General features: G+C 39.6%; 1 protein-coding gene across 3 annotated transcripts in view; it reads left to right on the top strand.

Moving 5' to 3' along the window:
• The window catches only part of TXNRD1 (thioredoxin reductase 1), a 78,673-nt gene that overhangs the window by 51,076 nt on the left and 5,695 nt on the right, over window positions 1-21,902 (top strand). For all 3 annotated transcript variants that reach the window (XM_019651886.1, XM_019651887.1, XM_019651888.1), the window contains 9 exons: window positions 1,355-1,497; window positions 1,925-2,040; window positions 3,871-4,096; window positions 6,488-6,580; window positions 7,716-7,792; window positions 9,021-9,177; window positions 11,766-11,873; window positions 14,053-14,148; window positions 16,420-16,554. In XM_019651886.1, coding sequence (XP_019507431.1) covers window positions 1,355-1,497; window positions 1,925-2,040; window positions 3,871-4,096; window positions 6,488-6,580; window positions 7,716-7,792; window positions 9,021-9,177; window positions 11,766-11,873; window positions 14,053-14,148; window positions 16,420-16,554 — 1,151 coding nt within the window. The remainder of the gene's footprint in view (window positions 1-1,354; window positions 1,498-1,924; window positions 2,041-3,870; window positions 4,097-6,487; window positions 6,581-7,715; window positions 7,793-9,020; window positions 9,178-11,765; window positions 11,874-14,052; window positions 14,149-16,419; window positions 16,555-21,902) is intronic.

The following is a 21,902-nucleotide window of genomic DNA, read 5'->3' as shown; positions in this document are numbered from 1 at the left end:
GACAAAGGCCTCTGCAGTCACTTTTTAAAAAAATTGAACTGTTCTCTCAAGGTTTGCTGCAGTTCTAACATTTTATGATTTTGAGAATCGACCACCTATACCCTGTTCTCTAGGATGCCACAAACCCGTTTTTATGCTGCCGTTTCCACTTCCGGAGGCTGGCCATTGGTTTTCACAGACTTGGTTTCTTCACTTCCTGTGTGGCTACTCTGAACCTAAGACTCAGGCTCCTCATTTCCATATAGAAGCTTTCAGTATGGGTTGATTTTTCCTGTCCTTTTCAACTCACAGCTTTCCCAGAACCTGCCTTCTTCCTACCACCAGAATATATTTTATTTGTATCCTATTTTTTCCTAGTCATCTATATGTTATTAATTAATGAATGACAAAGGATTGGTGTGTTTTTTTATCCATTGAAATTTAATATTAGTGCCTTGACTCAAAAGATTAGTTTTATAATAGAATTTAAAAAAACTTCTCTCTCTCTAGTGAGATTGGGATCTGGGGGGCAATGAGACAGACTCTTAAAATTCTTCGTCTAGATCAGGGGTCAGTAAACTTGGTAAAGGGCCAGATAGTAAATATTTTAGGCTTCGTAGTCCATGTGGTACTGGTCAACAATTACTAAACTCTGCCATGTAGTACAAAAGCAGCCCTAGATAATGTGTAAATAAATGATTGTGGGTATATTTCAATAAAACTTTATTTGCAAAAGCGAATAAAAAGCGATGGGCTTGCTTTGGCTCGCAGGGCCTTAGTTTGCAATCCCTGCTTTAGAGACTGTTAACCTGTTTGGTAATGCCAAACCTGGCTTCATCAGAGTCCCTTAGGGGTTATTACAAACACAGTATTCTAGGCCTTCCCACACCTTGTAACCCAGCAATTACTATTTATAATCCAAAGTACAATTTCCATTCATTTCTAGATAAAGAAGAGAAACACTAAGTATAGCATCCACAAGAGGATGCCTAATAAAAGGGGTTACTGGTGGAAAAATAATTGGGAGCCACTGATCTCACCAGGGGTCAACAAATTCTAGCTGGCAGGTCACACTTGTTTTCATAAATAAAAATGTGTTAGACCTCAAAAAAAAAAAAAAGAGAAACAGTTGTAAATGGTTGTTTCAGTCTTAAGAATTGCCAGAAAGCCTTGCATTATTTAGTATTCTGGTAGTTTTCTAAAAAGGAAACAGTATTTCAACGTGAAAGGTTGCCTGTGTGCTTGAAGTGAAGGACTTGCCCTTTGCGACACGAAAAGCTCTGCTCTTTGTCCTCCACTCCGAATAGTTACGGAGAAACCATCTTTGCCCTAGGCAGTTGGAAAGCTAACCATTATGTCTTATTTTCTTGTGCAGTTAAACATGACTGGGCAAAAATGACAGAAGCTGTGCAGAATCACATTGGCTCCCTGAACTGGGGCTACCGTGTGGCCCTGCGGGAGAAGAAAGTCACCTATGAGAACGCATATGGGCAGTTTGTTGGTCCTCATAGGATTAAGGTAATTGGATGACAGCCTGAGGAGCTCTTTTGGGTTGGTTAGTGTTAAGCTTTGGTTAGAGGTAGGGGAGGAAAAAAGAAGCCGGTTGTCCTAATAAAAGTAATAGCCACTGGGAACCAGTGTGTCCAGTTTGGTGATTGTGCCATCCCATTTTAGGGGACTTTCTTTTGTGGTGTGGTAAAGGGTGAGAGTACTGGATTGGGGGCCAGATTACCTGGATTTGAGTCTTGGCTCTGCCTCTTACTAGTGTTGTGACCTTGAGCAAGTCCCTTAAGATTACTCAGAGCTTAATAAATCTTACACGGTACCAAATTTTTATGAAGATCAAATTGGACAATGTGATGAATGGCCTCCTTTGTTAACTATAAAGCTTACAATTCTACGAGATAACAATTTATTGAAAGCTGTCATACTGGTTCCTTTGCAGGCAACAAACAACAAAGGCAAAGAAAAAATTTACTCAGCTGAGAGATTTCTCATTGCTACAGGTGAAAGGCCTCGTTACTTGGGCATCCCTGGCGACAAAGAATACTGCATCAGCAGGTAAGGGGAAATTGCAGGGAGGAAAGAAAAACCCATTGTGGATTTATGCTTTTTTCTTCAAACCCACTTAGTCCATTTCCTTGAATGTAGTATGATCCCCCCCACCTCCTAGAGGGACAGGAGACTGGGAAAAAGAGAAAGGAAAAATTATTTTATTTTTTAAAGATTTTATCGGGGAATTGAGGGAGGGGAACAGACAAGTTGTCCTTCAATCTTAGTTGTGGGGGAGCAGGCCACCATCCCATGCGGGAGTCGAACTGGCAACCTTGTTATTAGGAGCACGTGCTCTCACCAGCTGAGCCATCCTGCCACCTGTTGGCAGCTCAGTGGCAGCTCAGCTCGGGCGCAGCTCATGGCTCATGTGGGAATCAAACCAACAACCCTGTTGCTCAGAGCTTGCGCGCTTAACTAACTAAGCCACTCAGCCAGTCAGAAAAATTATTTTAGAACATTTTAAAAATTCAAAACTATAAACATTGGTTGTCTTACCGTTGAGTTAACATCACTGCTAACATACAGACATATGTTTAAATTTATATTTGTATTTGAAATTTATATATGTGTGAGTATATAGTATAAATGTATAACATATAAAATTAGATGGATATTCACATTTTGTAAAATGATACATATGTATATACTTTTTTTTTTGCTGCAAAACTAAGATCATCTATTACCTTACCCTAACACTTGCAATGTGGACACTAAAAGAATTAAGAGTATGGCAGACCATTTAGATTTATCCAACCCTAGTCTCTATTAATTGTTTGAATGGTGACAGTGTCAGTGTAGATGGACTTTCTGAAATAATGAGTCAAGCAAGGTTTTGCTATGTGGTTTACTTTAGCCCATCAAGTGATAAATTGTTGTTTGGGTATTTTAAATCATGAAGCCATGTTGTTGAGAAATACATCCTCTTGGATGTTTTGGTTTTTGTTTGTTTGTTTGTTTGTTTGTTTTTAGCTGAGCCATCCTGCCACCTGTTGGCAGCTCAGCGGCAGCTTAGCTTGAGCCGGGACTCGAACCGCTGTTGCTCAGAGCTCAAACTCTTGAGCGAGCTCTTAACCAACTGAGCCACTCAGCCAGCCCTTGGATGCTTTTTGCACAGGAGTTTCTGATTTGTGTTTTTACTCTTTTTAGACCCTTTTTGGGAGTTGAATATGATTTTTTTCCCTTTGTGTCTCATGGGGGCAGCACAGATGGCAACTGTTGTGTTGAATAGGCTCCCCTCTCATAATTAAAAAAAATCATTTTCTAACAGTGCTTTTGTGCTATCTCTCATGTCTTGTATATTCTTCACTTGACTAGAAGATTTTGACAGGTTTTACTTTCTATAGTTGGATTTTTATATTACAAAAAAAAAGTATGTTGAAAGTTTTTTCCCATCCCTCTCCCCACTCTTGATAATTGGTTTTCCAGGTAAAAGGTAACAGACCTTCTGCCTCAGAGATAGCTAGCTGAGTGGTGGGATGAAGAAGGGGGTTTGGGTTTGCAAATGGATGACGTTAAACACATTAGTGAAGAATTATTCCAAACAACTCAAAATTGCTTTGTTTGTGAGTTGTTCTACTGTCAGAAGGTAATACGGTTTGTTGAGCTTGGCTGTGGTAGCTGGAGCTACCCCCAAAGCAACTGGGTAGCAAGAAAGGGCGAGTGTCTTAAGACCTTATGAAAATCTCTCCTTATGATGTGTGTAGCTAATTGAATGTTTTAAATTTAAAACGTGTTTTGTTTATGGAAAAGTAAAAATATTTCTTTGATTTGGTCATTATTCACATATGAACATTTTTCTATTTCTTTCTTCCCTTTTTAAAAAAACTTTCTTTTCAGTGACGATCTTTTCTCCTTACCTTATTGCCCGGGGAAGACCCTGGTGGTCGGAGCATCCTATGTGGCTTTGGAATGTGCCGGATTTCTTGCTGGGATTGGTCTAGATGTCACTGTTATGGTACGGTCCATTCTCCTTAGAGGATTTGACCAGGACATGGCCAACAAAATTGGTGAACATATGGAAGAACACGGTGTCAAGTTTATAAAACAGTTTGTACCAATAAAAGTAAGTGGGTTGCCTGTAAGTTTGTTGATTCTGTACTCATGTTAAAAGTCAGGAAAGAGAGTTGGGTGGGTGATAGAAGCATCTTTAAGGCATTATGAATTAGAAACACTGTAATTGTGTGATACTGATGCATAAACTTGAACCTACCTACCACCTAAATAATTCTGTTCTTATTGGCAGATTAATAATTTCTTCATTTTCTTCTGAACTTTCTCACCCTTGGTTCTCTACTGTTTAATGCCTCCTTTTATGTGTTTCTTTATCTCTTGTCTGTTATACTATGTTGCTTCATACATACCAGTGTTTTAAATAAGCGTTCAAGACTAGACTGATTTAAAATTTTTTTCTATAAGACATTTCAGTATACAGTGTAGTCAACAGATGCACAATGTTATTCTGGCTTCCCTGAAAACAATTATCTAATTTTATGTGGGTTGGCCTTTTATACTAATTAATTCTTTTGAAAAGGCTGAATAATATACCAGGTTCTATTGGGACTTACTAGCATTATGACAAATGTTTCGATACATCGAGCACTTCGCCTGTCTCATGTTAATAGTTTCTTTTAGTGCAGGTAGATATGTTAAAGTTAAGGAATCTCGGTTGTCATTTTAAAAATTGCTCAGTGGCTTAACAGTTTCGCTGCATGACCATGACATCTCTAATGTTGATGGAATGTGAGTGTCGGGGTCAGAATGACCTGGACTCAGTACTGCTCTGCCAGCTTCTTGCTTTATGACTTTGGGGGAATTACTTAACTGCTCTGAGCTTCAGTTTTTTATGTAACGTGAGGATGAGAATAGCACCTATCTCATTCTTGTGAAGACCACATTAGCTTACACTTAGATTCATTTTAGACTTAGTCTGTGCCGGGTACCATCTTTCTGTCTCATAATAATTGCTGTGAGGATTAAGTAGATTTCCTGAAGTTATCAGCACTTGATGGCTGTAGCTGTTTTTTAGGGGGTAGAGGCGTGATTTGTGTTAGGACTACAATTAGAAAACAGCGGCTGTATGTATATGAGTATGCTTTACTGATAGAAAAGGCACGCCTTCCTTTATAGCATGTTAACATCTGGGGTGTTGTGGTTCCCCATGAGAAGCTGGTGGACTATCCCTCGTGGATAAGCCTGTGCTTATGCACATTACGTTTTGCCTGGGTTGCCAGGGTGTCCCCAATCCCCAGAGGCTGGTAGTGAACACTTGCTGTACTATAAAGTGAGTGCAAGAAGCTGTATGCAGAGAGGAGGGAGGGAGAGAGTGCGTTTTGGACAGAGAACATAGTATGAGCAAAGAGGCTGTGGGGATTAGCACTGCTCTAAATGCAGGAACTGTTTTGGATACAGAAAATGACTGACTGGAACAGAAAAGTGAGTAACTGGAACAGGAAAGAAGTAAGACGTAGGATGAGGCCCATATGATTTTTAAGCAAATCTAAGTCATGGGCCAATTCACCTCTTCTCCAAAGAAGAACATTTTAAACAGGAAAGACATTTCTAGTATGTTCAAAGGGACTTAAATATATAAGAAAAGGAGTTCAAGACGGAAATCTTTACTGTTTATTGATGTTGAAAATAAAAGGACCCTTGACCGTTTTCCCTTACAGAGTGGTTGTGTTTCAAAAGTAGAGTAGAAATTGCAGGTGATTTTACGGGTTTCTCCCAGTAAATATTTTACAGAAGCCCATGATTTGGCTGCCATTCAGAGACGTCAAATGTTAACCACATACATGCAGAATCCTTCAGGTGATGGGTTTCTCGTCATTGCTACCCATTCTGTAGGTTATCATTGACCTCTCTGTGCAGTAGGCTCCTATGTGGGATCTCATTTGGCACAGCTTGGGGCTGGTTATTCCTCCTTACATCCTTAACAGCTGAAGACAACCCCCAGTTGTCTTCACCTCCTCGCCCACTATGGTTTTTAGGGCTTTCTAGCTGTTATTTGTATCATGATTGGCCTACCCCCATGTCTGTCTTTCGTTGACAAAACTGAACATCTGTAGTCAAAAGCGAATCTCTGACTCTGAGCAGCAGTGGCTCTCCTGGGCATTGGGGGTTCTCGGTGAGTCACAAGGTAGGAGCCTGAGAAAAGCAGTAAGTTGTTGGTGTGATTTTAGGGGTCGTAGTGCTTTCTCTGGCTTTCTCTCTGAATTGTATTCTGTTTAGAACTATTTGAAGGAAAGCCCCTCTAGCAAACATTAGCAGCAAGAAAGAAGGGGATTAATAAAAGAATCACACCGTCCTAATGATGTTAAGGTGAGGGAGATGGGACATGACAGACCTCTCAAATCAGATTTTGTGTTTTAACTTTGGATTAACCAAATAGAGAGGACACAACTCTCCACCTTGATGCATGTCTTTATTATGAAATAAAACTTGATCACTTTTCTAGGTTGAACAGATTGAAGCGGGGACACCAGGCCGACTCAGGGTGGTAGCTAAGTCCACCAATGGTAACGAAGTCATTGAAGGGGAGTACAATACGGTAAGGAATGGACCCAGGTCAACACTTCATTAGAAAGCAAATAATAACGCATATTTGCTGGGTACTTAAAATGGCTATTTGCTATTTCTAAGACCCTTGGTTCTATTCCCATTCTAAGACATCTTTATTACTTGTGATACCGTAATTTGTTTTGGTGCAGGGATGGCTTCAAATTTTCTCCACTATGACTTCAAATATTGTCAAATGGCTGTAAAAAGGCATCAACTTAAAAAAAAATTTTTTTAAAGATTTTATTGGGGAATTGGAGAAGGGGAACAATGTTGGGAAATTGAGGAAGGGGAACAGCCAAGTTGTTGTCCTTTAATCTTAGTTGTGGAGGGCTCAGCCAGCTCAGCTCCAAGTCCAGTCGCCATCCCACCGCCCGTCAGCAGCTCGCAGCCGCTCAGCTCAAGGTGCCATGTTCAATTTTAGTTGCGAGTGGGATTCCATGCGGGAGTCTAACCGGCAACCTTGTTAGGAGCACGTGCTCTCACCAGCTGAGCCATCCTGCAACCTGTTGGCAGCTCAGCAGCAACGCAGCTCAGGCACAGTCACTGGCCCATGTGGGAATTGAACTGGCACCCTATTATTGCTCAGAACTCACGCTCTTAACCAAGTGAGCTACTCTGCCGGCCCCATCAACATTTTTAAATGAGCTAGAATTTCTCTGCCCCGTGTTCTTCCCTTTCATCTCACCAGCCCATTAGCTGAGCAATCCTGCCACCTGTCGGCAGCTCAGCAGCAGCTCAGCTCGGGTCGGGAATCGAACTGGAGACCCTGTTGCTCAGTTGGTTAAAACTGAGCCGCTAGGCCGGCCCAGCCCAGCCCACCACTTTTAATATTTAAAGTAACTGAATTCAGTCATAGGCTCTGCTGTATTTGTCTTTAAACTTGTTTAGGTTTATTAAGGAATTGTTAACACTCTTTTTCTTAAAAAGAAATGGATAAAGATTTCTGCTATATCATGTTCAAAGGATTTTTTTTTAAAGATTGTAATTTGTTTAAACTCTTGCATTATTTTCTTAATGAAATAGTGTATGAATCAGATTGGCTTAGTAAGCAGAAAAGAATAAGATTAAATAACTCATGCAAAGCCTTTTTGTTAATAGTCACAATATCGTTGATAATTTTTCAGGTATTGCTGGCAATAGGAAGAGATGCTTGCACAAGAAAAATTGGTTTAGAAACCGTGGGGGTAAAGATAAATGAAAAGTAAGAAAAAAATCTTTATTATATTTTATTGAATACTATTTCAAGTATTTATAATATTAATACTGTTAATACTTGAGTTTTAGATTTTTAAAGTTGATTTTTCCATAGTTGGTGAATTCCCTTTTTAAGCTTAGAAAAAAAAAATCTTCTTTCCTGTTTGTTTGTTTATTTCCTTTTCAAAATCTAAATGAGCGATACACTGGCTTGCTTTTTGTTTCTTTAAAGTATGTGTGTACAGAGAAAGATCCAGCCTCCCTCCCAGTTACTGGCAGGCATGTGCTTTCGCTTCATTTAATTTTTAGGTTTGAACCACGTTGAAAGCTCCCCAGTTTTAGGAGCGCTTGAGTGGCCACTACATTTCTAGTGACAGCTGCTAGTATGAAAACTTTTATTTCTTCAAGGGTTTTAAAAGTTAAAATCCTTTGGACTGTCCCCCTTGCACCGGATAACTGAGGCTCTGGTATCCGCTTATGGGAGCGGCATGGGGTATTTCCCAATACCGCCTTTCTTACATCAAGTGAAAACGAGTGCTGTGAATGGCAGGCTCCCTTGGAGTACTGGCAAGCTGTTATTCCTTGCAGGAATCACAGTTATTCAGAAGAGATTCCTAATGTCACTGTGAGGACTGTTTTTCTTCATTGTTTTTTTTTTTTCATAACCTGCTAGCCAGTTTCCAGTTGGATCCAAGGTTTAGATTTTATATAATGTTAATGGCTAACATTTATTCTGTACTTACTATGAGCCACTGACTACTGTGCTGGATGTTTTATATGCATTCTCATTCAATCCTCACAGTCCCTTAAGGTAGATGATGGTGTTCTTTTCCTTCTTACTGTTATTTTCATTACCATTGTCCCCATTTATAGGAGGGGGAAACGAGGCTTAGAGATGCTAAATAGCCCTCCCAAAATCATAGCGGTAGTAACTGACAGACCTGGTTATTATAATTTAGAATTCTTATTTTTCACCAGTGTGATCTAGTTTTCCCATTCCAGGGTTTCTTATCGTTTTCTTATTCCTTCCATTTTCAAAATAGCAACCAGAGTTGTCTCTAAGCTTTTGTTTCCTCTGAGTTTGTTTGTTTGTTGTTGTTTCGTTTTGGTAATACATTAGAACATTGCCCTCAGCTAGAGTTACCATTTTGGGTTTCTTTGGGAGAAAGGGGATTTTGTTCTACTTAATTAATAGTGGTAATTAATGATGATTTTTTAACTGAATCAATCTGCAGGACTGGAAAAATACCTGTCACAGATGAAGAACAGACCAGTGTGCCTTACATCTATGCCATCGGCGATATTCTGGAAGGGAAGCTGGAGCTCACCCCAGTGGCCATCCAGGCCGGAAGGCTGCTGGCCCAGAGGCTTTATGCCGGCTCCACTGTCAAGGTGAGCATCATGGCCGTCACCCACTGAGACACTGCTTTTAATAACTCCCAGTGCTCTGTTCAGGGACAGTTGGGAAGTTTCCCAGGCCTTCAGTAGTTTAGTTATTTTGATGATGGCATCCTAGATGTGCTTTATTAGCTGTATTCCAAATAAGACATTGTTAAGACTGCTGTGCCTTGTGACTTTATTATGAAAATTGTCACTCTTGGAATCACACTAAGAATAAAATGAACTTGATGAATCAAGTGTCAGCACTGGAATGTTCTATATAGTCATAATAGTTGCACATTACATCAATTTTATTATTAGCAAATTAAGTACTCTTTTTATGGCACCTGTCTAGGCTATATAAAAAGATTTGGGGACCTCGGTAATAATGTCATTGTGCAGAGCTGCTTCAACCAAAATGCAGGCTTTATTCCCCCATCCCTGCTAAAAAGGTATCTTCTGCTCTTGGAGTGTTGGATGTGTTACATGAATGTTATAAAGTGGTTTTTAAAAGTTATTGTAGGAAATTGAAACTCTTAGGTATGTTTCATGGGACTAGATGGCAAAAAATAATAAATATACTCTATTTTTTTAGAGCAGTTTTAGGTTTATAGCAAAACTGAGAGGAAGGTACAGAGATTATCCATATATCCCTTGCCCTGACACGTGTATAACCTTCCCCATTATCAGTATTCCCTCCCTAATTATTTTTTTAAAAGGATTCTAGAAACATTAATTGTTAAGAAGTTAATCACTATCCATTTTCCTTATGCATAAATCATCATGGGTCAAATTAGGTTTGGTTAGAATAAGGGAAACCTCAAAGAATGCTGTTAGTAAAATTTGTAACGAGCATCTTGAATATACCTAGCGTTAGTTTGGATTGTAGCATGATGAAATCTTATATTTTGAAATTAACAGAGTTGAGGATAAAAAGGGTTTTGAATCCCAGGTTGTCTGATCATCCAGGGAATATCAGTTGGTCGGTTCGTATTACTATTTGCAATAAACTTAACTACCTCTTTGAGTGAGTTGCATCTTGTATTCATTGTTGGAGTTTAGTATCTGGTAAACCAAGAAAGTGTATTTAAATATAGCTTGAGATGCACTGAATTTGTTTTTGACCTTATATCTTTGTGGTTTCCTAAAATGGAAAGAGATACTACAATATTATATACCAACAATAACCAAAGGGCACACATGGATAAATGTACTCACAAATAAATTTGAAATCATCGTAGTACAAAATACCTAAAAAAAAATTGGATGGATCTGTCTACTGACTTTGGACATCTCTCTCCTTGTGTGGGTACAGTGCTATGTTCTAGCATCTCACAGGACATTCACAGGTCAGTGCTCAGCCTAAATCTGAAGAGGACTTCTGTACAGATCTCAGGGGTTCTCTCTGTGCAGCTCCACCCTCTTTGGGGTTCTGCCCTGCAGCTGTTGTCCAGTGTCTAAAAAGTGTTGCTTCATATTTGTCTGGTTTTCTAGTTGTTTAAAGCAGGAAGGTAAATGTGGTCGCTAATACACTATTGTGGCTCTAAGTGGATGTCTGCCTTTACTTTTGCATCAGAATTCCAAAGGTTTATGTTCTTAGAAGATAAGGATTATATTGTTTCTAGAGAGAGGCACATTTTAAAGATTTCACCCTACTGTTTTCAGAGAGTGAGAATTCAGTTTCTCATGTTTGAAATGCAGAATGGCTCACTTCTATGTACAAATGTGACAGGGTAGGTTTTTATCAAATTGCACTTACAGACATATTTGGCATTTACATAGTAATAACATTTTCCCCAATTCCCATCAGCATATTAAAGGCTCTGAGAAATCTGATAGTTGAGAAACCTATTTATTTGTGTAATACAACAATGTACGACTTCTTTGACTTCAGAAGCCTTTTGTCATCTATGCCTATTAACAAAATATGCTTTGGAAATACTGTCATAATCATTAACTTTTTTAGTTTCTGTGGTTTTCATTACATTTTCATTTCATTGTAATGGCTGCATAATATTACACTGAGAGTATGTGCTGTAGAGCCACTTCCTTATTTGCATTTTAAAGCTACTCCAATATTGCTACTATTGATGAGTGCTAGAGCATTGCTCAGTTAATGCACGTAGCTTCTCCCATATATTATCAAGTTATTACTATAGATTTCTAAGAATGGAGTTATTGGGCCAAAAAGTATAAGATAGTTTTTATGACTCTTAATATGCATTACCTAATTGATTTTCCAAAGAAGTCTATTAGTTTCTGTCATCAATAATGAGACTGTCAGCATTGGGTACACTAGTATTGTTTTGGGCTGCTTTTTTAAAGGGAGAAAACATATGTCCTTGTTGGTAACATCAGCTGGTAGGTGGATGGAGAAGCTGTGTGCATCATTTATTTGTGACTAGTCTTGCCGGACTTGAAACCTCTGCTAAAGCTTCATTTCATCAGTTCATGGTTCTCAGAGTAGAGGTTTATACCTGGGATTGTGGCTTCCCATATTTATTAGCTTGGTAGAAATTTATTAGTTTGCTTTCCTCCCCTATATACCCTTTTTTGAGTTATAATTTCTCTGATCATAACTCTTCTCCACTTTGAAACAGTGTGACTATGAAAATGTTCCAACTACTGTATTTACTCCTTTGGAATATGGTGCTTGTGGTCTTTCTGAAGAGAAAGCTGTGGAGAAATTTGGGGAAGAAAATATTGAGGTGAGTTCTACCCTTTACACCTATATTAAGTTACTACTTTTTTTTCAAAATTTAAAATAATTTTAAGCATACAGAAAAGTTGAAAATTATACAAAGAACTTCCATATGCCCATCATCCAGATTCAGATATTTATTATCATTTTGCCCATTTATTTTATACTTTTCATATTCTCTCTTTCCCTCTCTGTGTGTATTTTTTTGTTTTTCCTGAACCATAACCACAGGATAGTTACGTTTAGGAAACTTAATATTGATACAATACTTTTATTATCTGATCTACCTTCTATTTTTCACTTTCATCAGTTGACCCAATAATACTTACTTCTACTTTTTATAGCCACTTTTACTGATTCCTTTTATTATTAAAACAATATTTTTGGTAATATGGAAAATACAAAGATGAAAATTAAAAGTTAACTACAATTCTATTGTTCTGTTAGTATTTTCTCCCCCCCTACCATTACCCTCTAATTTACACTGACTTTGCCACTTACCACTTACCATATAGTCAAGGATGCTATTTTCATATACACAAATAATGGTGCACAAAAGGACTGCTGTTTCAAATCATTTGGAAAAAAGTTGTTTTTAGTAAAATCTTCTAAAAGACCAGATTTGTAAACCAGAGTAAATTTTACAATAATAAGAGTCTATTTTAAATCTCTTAGCTATCTTTTTCTTTATATATGCATTAGTAGTAGCATTTAATATCTTTGTTTGTTAGTAACACATTATTAACATTTTGTTTCTGATTCTGAAAATAGTATATCCTCATAGGAAGTTTGAAAAATTAAGAAACTGTGAAAGAGGAAATTTTAATTCATGAATAACTACTATTAATATTTTGGCAAATTCTGGCCTCTAAGTAATTTATATGTGTTTATATATTGTATGTAATTTTGTGTAGGCACATGTGTCTTAAATTTTTTTTAACAGTGTGATGATTACGTTACATACCATTTTCCGTCCTTTAAAATTAATATTAGGTTACGAGCATTTCCCCTTTAAAACACTGTTTTTTAAATGACTAGTGCAATATTTCCTTTTAGGGATGTTATATGATAATTTGTTACTCCATTCTTTTATTACATTGTTTACAGTTTTCCACTATTATTAATGGAATGATGAACCTCTTCATTATTCATTGTCTGCTTCTCTGATTATTTTCTGAGAATAGATTCCTAGCAAAGGTATATACATTTTAAGGCTCTTAATATATCATACCTCTTGACAGACAATCTTTGGATTTTGTTTTATTAGAATTTTCATTTTTTATTGTAAGAAGAATGCATTTGAGGTGAAGAAATTTTGAAAAATCTAAGGGAAGTAGGAAACAATTACTATGGAGTTATGTCTATACCACAGCAATTGTTAGCAGTTGGGGTAATTTCTTTAATCATCTTTTTTTCTGTAATTGTGATACTATGGTACTCTACATTCAATTTTATAACCCACATTAAAAACATTTTCATCATTTTATATAAAAGAACACTTATTATAAGTCTACACAATCAATATGTTTTTAAAAGGTAGCCAACCATATGTTTCTAATTGAGGCTAGCAGTTGGAAGAGAAAATAAATCCCTTTAGTCATCCAGGACTTGAGTTTTTGAAACATCAGTAAGGATGTCTGTGTGTCCTTCCGTTTGCCCATCTTCCCTCGCTCCTTATATTTTTCCTTCAATACTTTTGGTGAATAATGCTAAAGGAGGAAATGGCTTGGGAAGTATCATATAAGAGAACTAGGTAATTGCTGTAATTGTTGTTGGCACCTTACTTGTTTCTTGCCCAAAGTTGGCATTCCTATAAGGTAACAAGACGGTGTTGGTGGGTTTGTTGTTATTGTTGCTGTTGGTTTTTGTTTTTGTTTTTGTTTTTTTTGTATTTTTATGCAAGACAGCAAGTAATTATTGGCTTTTTTTCCTCATTTGCTTGCTCTTTGTTGTTATTATTTATTACTTAAGGTGTATGCTTGTGAGGTTGAGATGTCATTATAGCAAAAAGGCCTGACAACAAGGAGATTAAAGTCATTTACTTTCTGACCAGATTCTTATTCCATGAATTTTATTATTTAATGAAGTTTAATTACTGAAGAGCCTCCACTGTCCTTGCACCACAGCTCGTGTTTGACAAACATATTCCCAAGATGATGGGTCTAATTGCGCTTCAATCTTCTTAGGTTTACCACAGTTACTTTTGGCCATTGGAATGGACGATTCCATCAAGAGATAGCAACAAATGCTACGCAAAAATAGTCTGCAATATGAAAGACAATGTAAGTGCATGCAATTCTTATTTAATCCTTGCAGCTAACTTCATTTTGTTTTTAATATGTAGCTCTATTTTGATCTCATGCTACACACTGCATTCCTTTACTGTCTCACCTGTTGGCCTCCCCAGCTGCGCAGACATTATCCCAGGGCAAGGATCATGGTGACAAAGCTTGATGCCCCCCCGCCCACCCCCCAAGCTTCACTGGCACAGAGCCCTGCACATAGTAGGCAGGCAGGCAGTCAGAACGTGCTGAGTGAAGGAAGCAGAGGGACAATTCGACGACTTTTGGTGTTTGTTTGTGTGAAAGGGAACCAGTTGTCATCGATATCTAAAAATAATGACGAAACAAAAAACAGGAGTATCGCAAGTTTATATATCGTTAAGCATCTGGTACAAATGAGAAAGCTGTAATGGGAAGAGCGCTTAATTGGGCTCTGATTGAAGACTTGATTGAAGACTTCATTGCTTGCTGCTGCGTGTAACAATCGGAAATGAAGGCCTTTGGGCAAACTCCTTGACTCATCTCACAGAATTGGTTTCCGTACTCACAAAGAGATTGACTAAATCACTGTTTTTCAAACTGCTCTGACTGCTGCCCCCATTTTATGTTGTGACCCAGGATACATGTATGTCCATACACAGATAACTCTGTAAGTGTTGTGAATTAAATCTTATGAGAACTGGTGTTTTTAACTTAGCTGGGATCTTTAAGAAAAAAATGTCCTCATTAAAAATGAGATGATGCTGAAGAATCCATATGTTAAAAGCCTAATGAACTCATAATTTTCCTGTGTTGGGATTTTAATATTAAGCTGTGTATCCTGTTTAGAAATGACTGCTTCAGGCAAGCACGGTTGCAGATTGCTTTTCACAGAACCCAGGGTTTTAGGAAAACCTGGATCCTCTGCAAAAAAAGGTCATCATAGATATATTTAATAACTGAATGTATTAGAACACCCCATAACGAGCTATACACATTTGACATAAAGAACAATTTTACGTAAGGTTCTTTTCTTTTTAGACAAGTTTTAGTAAAAGTTGATTTGTACGAGCATTAGATAGGAAGTAGAATAATTGTGCCAGGGCACTTCCTAGTTAATGGCAGAGTTGGAATTCAATCCCAGGCAAAGTAGATCCCATGCTGTTAACTATTATCCTACGCCCGTGTACTGTTTTGCATTTCTTCTTGATCTTGTACCCCTCACTTCTTCCCTACCCCGGAGGCGACACTGTCTTGAACTTGGAGTACGTCACCTGTTCATCTTTTTATATGTTTGCCACCTGTGATGTACCCATAGGCATTATGCATTGTGGTTTAATTGAGTGGTATCCTCAGTTAAATAGAAGCCTTCAACTTTTTTTAAATCGCATTTTTTGAGATCTAGCCACATTATTACATGTACATCTAGTGAATTCTAAGACCTAGTATATTTTGTGTTTTATTTACCCATATACTCATCCCCTGATTGTCAGGATGAATGATGTAAGCCCAACGTGGGCTACATTACAGTACTTAGGCAGCAGAATGACTTTCCTGAGTGTTTCCCATGGAGGGGCTAAACCTTAGGTAAGGTCTGCAGCCCACAGCCCAAGTTGCCTCATCTTTTATGAGGAGGTTGGACTAGATAGTCTAGCTCAGGTAGCACTGACTCTGAAAGTCTGAACAGTAGAATGCTTCACATTTCTCTGCTCTTGGCAGAGGTTCGCCTGAGTTTGGGATTTAGAATTTATCCAAAATAATCCCCACACAGGTATTTCAGAATGGCCAAACAGTTTTCTATTGGTATCAAACATGTTTTCAGATTGGAAGGGTCTTAAGTCTAATTGTTTTATCTATCCCTAAAACCTTAGTTAAAATGATTTTTTAATTTGAATGACTGCTCTTAAATGTTTCAGCTATCACAGATAATATATGTGGAGCTTTGAGACAGCCAGATAGAGGAGATGAGGACACAGCTGCTCTTTGAAAGCATTTTCCAGAACATTTAGGTGCTTACAGAGTTGCAGACATTTTTGCTTTTGATGTTTTTCCTCCTCATCCCTCATGGCCAGTTCTTGTCTCTTGCTTCTTGATCAATGTGACCACCACACTCTGTATGGCCCACGTTGGAGTTATCTTTATCTTCAGCCTAAACAGCTTTTAGCAACAAGCATTAATATCAGGCTTTGGCCATTTGTGACTGGGGTTTTTACAATAGACTAGGGACATATTCCATGCTGTGAAGGGGAAAAAAATATCAGTGTCATTTTATTACTTCGTTTTATATCTTAGGAACGTGTTGTGGGCTTCCACGTGCTGGGTCCAAATGCTGGAGAAGTTACACAGGGCTTTGCAGCCGCGCTCAAGTGTGGACTGACCAAGGAGCAGCTGGACAGCACCATCGGAATCCACCCCGTCTGTGCAGAGGTGGGTCACCTGCACTCACATAGATAGCTCTGTTTAAAAGTGCACAACATCCAGCTGACAAGCGCAGATCTAGGACTCCGAAGCCAGTGTTCTTTGTGCTGTGCTTGAGCTGTTTCTCTACCTCCTTACAGCAGTGATGAGTGGGAACACCTCAAAAGAAGGTCTTGTCTTTAGAACCCACATTTCCTCTTTCAAATGTTTTATGTTCCTGGTGTGAACTGGATAGTACTGTCAGGCTATGAAATGGTAAAAATGATGAGAGTGATTTGTAGAGATGTGCCTTAAATCTTTTATCACTTCTCCTAAATTACTTTAATGGCAGTCGGTTAATAATGCCATTCATACCCAGAGAGAGCTTCAGTACTGGTTTCCTTGGAGCCACTGTGAGGCTAAATGGTATGTCTGCTTCTGTAGCGTTTGGTATCAAAGAATGAGATTTGAAAGGATGCTTTTAAGAGATGGAGCAAATGCCAGTAGAATTGGAAAAGGACCACTCTGGGCCTCTGGGTGTCAGTGTTTCTTCACGTTTGTCAGTGGTTATCCGAGAGTTGAATATTGTGATGCTTACTATTAAGTAGCGATTGTAAACCAAAAATATGTCTATGTTGGAGAGCTTGGTGAAGGTTGGGAAGCAGTATCTCACATTACACCGGCTTAAGGATGGCACTCACTGCAGCTGTTACCTGGCTTCCACTGTCAGTGGTTTCCACCGTGTCCATGTCAGGCACACACGCACGTGCACACACCTGCCGGATTTCATTCAGCAGCTTGTTAACTGGTTGGTTTCTGTTCTTTATGGCCTTTGCAAAGCTGAGCGCTTTGCTGAGTCTGAAATGTCAGCTTGAAAGAATGTTTTAGTTCCCTTTGCTTTACTGTTTCTATTATTAGGGATAGTGTCCTCTGAATTCGGATGCACCTGGCTGGGATGGCAGCATGAAATATTAACATTAGTTTATCATTCAGAGAAAACTGCTGTCTTATGAACTAAAACTAAGCTTCAAAAATATAACGTAAAAATTGAAAAGAATCTAGATTAATGCTCTTAAGGAATGTGCGATTTATTTTTTATACAGTGTAATAGCTAAGACTAGCACTATCTGCCGAGGAAAGGAGCCAATTAACTCTCTCTTTTTTCCCCAAAAACACTTTAGTGAGTGTGTTAGTTTCCTAGGGCTGCCGTAACAATGCACCACAGTCTGGGTGCCTTAAAACAACAAACGTATTTTCTCACAGCTCTGGAGGCTAGAAGCCTGAAATCAAGGTGTCAGCAGGGCCAGGCTCCCTCCAGACGCGCGAGGGAAGAACCCTTCCTTGCCTCTTCCAGCTGCTGGTGGCTGCTGGCGATCCTGGATGTTCCCTTACTTATAGGTGCCCCACTCCAGTTTCTGTCTCCGTCTTCACATGGCCTTATCTTTGTGTGTCTGTGTCTAAATTTCCCTCTTATTATAAGGACATTAGTCTTTGGATTAGAGCCCTCTGTAATCCATCATGACCTCATCTTATCTTGGTTACATCTGCAAAGACCCTGTTTCCAAATAAGGTCACATTCATGGGTCCTGGGGCTGAGGACTAGAGCATATCATGCTGGGAGACTTAATTCAACCCACAACAGTGAGTAGATTTAATTTTTTTGATGCCAGTCCAAGATACTTAAGAGCTACCACAGTCATCTCCAATATGAATGAAAAGATAACTTTCCAATTTACATACGTGTGTCTCATTTTTTAATCTGAACTCAACTGTCATTGGGCGGGTTGAGAGACTGCCGTGGGCCTGACTCCTGCAGCCCCACTTGGTTGTGTTGTGATCCAGCAGTGGTGAGCCTGGCAGCACCTGGCAGGATGACTGTCATCTGGGCAGAGAATGCAGTGAAGAGGGACGTCCTCCTGAAGGCCCTGCCTGCAGAGAGGCCTGCCAAAGGCCTGTTCTCCTGGTATATACACCTGGCACATTTGGGAATCCTTTTTAAACACTGGCTCCTGTGCACCTGTATCTCTTGGTTCTCTTATGACTGAAGTTCAGCAGCTCATGTTCCACTGCTTTGATAGGGCTTTTATTTTATTTTTTTCTCTTTTTCCAAGCGGGTGGCTGATTAATGAGATAGAAAGGTGGGTGCTGTCTCACTCTGTAGATGCATTTGTTGTGCAGTTATGTGCATAGCACCGTGCCGGGCACTTGGGGATACAACGGGTTTGAGACGCAGTTAGGAGCAGGGAGGCAGATGAGGGAAGTGGGACGAGTCCTAGGATCAGGGTCAGTAGTGTAATGTGGTGTTTGGAGTTGGCGTGTTGGGGCAGGGCGGTTAAGGGCGGATTTTCTGCCTAAGACTAGAAGAATGGGTAGGTGTTAGGCAGTCAGAAGGAACCCCAAATAAAAGACGTCTGTGGGAGACACCCTTAGTACTGCTGTAGCTGAAGAGCTTCAGGTTTAATGTGTGTGTGTGTGTGTGTGTGTGTGTGTGTGTCTGTAATCTCTCTCTCTCACTCACTCTCAGTAGGGTCATGGCCTTGTAAACCAAGGCACAGGGTATTTTGACATTCCTGGGGCGTTGGGATAGAGCTGAGAGAAGCTTCAAGCAGGGGAATGACATGATCAGACCCGTTGTTGAGAGAAACCACTGGCCACGCTGTGGAACATGGACGGGAGGAGGCGCGCCTAGAGGCTGAAGGGACGGTGGTGGTGGCCGGAGCTGGGGTGGTGGCAGTGGGATTGAGGCACATTGATAATTGAAATAGGAACTAGAGTTGACTAGCCAGCTGATTGGAAATGGGCAGAGGGGGGACTGAGAATGATTCACATTGGGCCTGAAACAGGAAGCGATCGGAGAAGGAGCAGGTTCAAGGGGAAAGCACCGGCAGAAGCACGGGGGTGTGTCAGGCGCTCCGCTCTGGGTGTGCGAACTTCTGTCGTCCTTAGATGAACCCCGTGAGGTAGGTGGCAGCCGTGTCTCCATTTGACGGGTGAGGACAGAGGCTGAGGAACTTGCCCCAGCTTGGAAGTGGCAGAGCCAGGATTCACACCCAAGCAGCCTGACTCCCAGGGCACCACGGCACAGATGATACTCCATTTCCACGGACCTTTCTGCCATACTGGACGTAGCACTTAATACGTGGAAATGTTTTATTGGTGGCAACATGAGCGTGGTGGAGACCCACAGACCTGGGTTGTCATCTCACTCAGCACATTCTTCTCAGTGAACCTGGCCATGTCACCCAGCTTTTCAGAAGCTTCCTTTCCTCATTAAAGAACAGATAATCGCTAACTCACAGGGCTGATCAGCAGTGCTGAGTGGGAAGTGCCCTAGAGAGTCCCTGGCATGTGGCACCCCCTCCATGACTACAGCTGTTAGCTGGGTTTCCCCAGGGCATTTCATTACAGAGGATGTGGCTTCACTGAGAAAGGTCATCATTACCGTATTTTTAAGGGGGTTGGGGGTGGGGAAAGAGGTATGTTTTGAAAAAGCGCCTTGGGTGATTAAAAAACCCCTGGTTAGGAACCACTTGTTGAGAAACTTGGATTTTGAGAAACCAAAGGCTTCTTTCTGACCCCTGACTATGTGTAGCTCTTCTAAAGCTCCTTGATCGAGGGGAGGTGAAATTAGACTGGTGGGGATTTTTAGGGACTGTGCTTGGACAGTGATTGGATTTGCTACTGGACCCACTGTTTTTTCATGTCTAGCCCTATACTGTACAGGGGTGCTACTCAAAATGCTATAATGACATGGAAATGAAGAAGAAAGGTTTAAAAACTTTAGAGTAATTTGACAGTACCTGATCTAATAATAAAATATGGGTTTTAATTTTACATGACTTTCTAAAATTCGTTTTCCTGATACATTTCTATTAAATTTCACAAATAGCCCATTGGATGGATTAGAAATAATAATTTAAACTGGTCCTGAACCCTGCTTTAAAGTGTTAAGAATTAGCCACAGCTCCCGGGGCAGCTGTGAGTGGCTGGCAGAATGAAGCATTGAATGAAGTCTTCCATACCATTTCGATAAAATAACCCGGGTAATGGGGCAACCTTGGCTCTGAGGAGTAATTACTTAGAAAAGTTGACAAATTCCTCCGCTGAGACTTTGCTCTTTGGAGCAAAATCATTTCCAAAGGGTTTCCTTCCGTAACTGATCTAAGAGGGGGAGGGACTGCCCTTGCTGTAACTGAAAGCCCCTTGGCGTCAGTACGAGACGGAGCCGTAGAGGCTGGGGGCATCAGTAGGCATTAGCATTACTCAGTGTGAACATAGTATGGTGGTAATTCGTTCTGGACATCGGAGCAGCAATAATTGAATGGGAAACTGATCGTCCATCATTTGGAGTGGTAATTTCAACTAATCGAGTTTATTTGTAGAGGAAATACAATGGCAATACAAGAGGAAAGAAAATTAGAAAAGATGCCTGTGAGATGTCTTAAAATGAATTTTAGTGCTGAAGACGAAAAGTTTTCATAGCATAATCACAGTCCAGAGTGAGGGAGTCTTGTGAGGTTAGGAGGTGTTGGGGCCAGATGTGGATGTGCATCAACGCCTCCAGCCACCATTTGACCCTTTGTAAGTGTTCTTTGTGTTGAGATAGAAAAGCATGAAGGGGCAGCCTCTCTGCTCGTTTTTTAAAAACGTGTTTTTATGAAAATTGTAAAGCAGTTATGTGCAAGTAAAGCCTTTGTGAAAATTGACCCCATCAGTTTTTTCATGTAAACTAATCAGCAGTGACTGTATATTGGCTTCCCCCATCTTTTCAACATAAGCGTGTTATCAGTATAAGAAACAGATAAGCACTCTTTTTTTTAACCTGCTTCCATTTTTGATAGGTTTATTTTTCTATCCAAACCTCCTACACGTTGTATTTCTAAATTAATTCCTGAGAAAGAAAAGCTGGCAAATTCACAAGCCTGAAATTTGTTTTAATGCATTCCCTGGCTCTTTATTTTTCTTCCTTTGTAAAAATTGAAAAGACAGCATGTTTGATGGTATTTTAAATTGCCCATGATATCATCATCCTAACACAGCTATTTTCATTATTGCATATTGTCTTTCTGTCCTCTTCCACAGTCACACATATTTTTAAACAAAGGAATTATATTGCTTTTCGAAAGAGTTGTACTAGCTTACAATGTCATCAGTGTTGAATTTAAGAGGGCAAGTGAAAATGTTGCAAAATTCAGTGTACATTTTTCTGCAGAAAGTATAAAAGGGATAACTATTTCAAGGATTTTTACATATCTTTGCTAACAAGGATGAATGTCTTATAATTATTATTTTTTTGGATGTGAATTGTTTGTAGTTTCTTCTGCCTTTATATTTTAAATGTTTTCAGATACTGGCCATTATTACGTGGGCCTGAATTT

This window comes from Hipposideros armiger, unplaced genomic scaffold (assembly GCF_001890085.2).
Source record: "Hipposideros armiger isolate ML-2016 unplaced genomic scaffold, ASM189008v1 scaffold_168, whole genome shotgun sequence".
NCBI lineage: Eukaryota > Metazoa > Chordata > Mammalia > Chiroptera > Hipposideridae > Hipposideros > Hipposideros armiger.
This window is presented reverse-complemented; position numbering and strand designations above follow the sequence as displayed.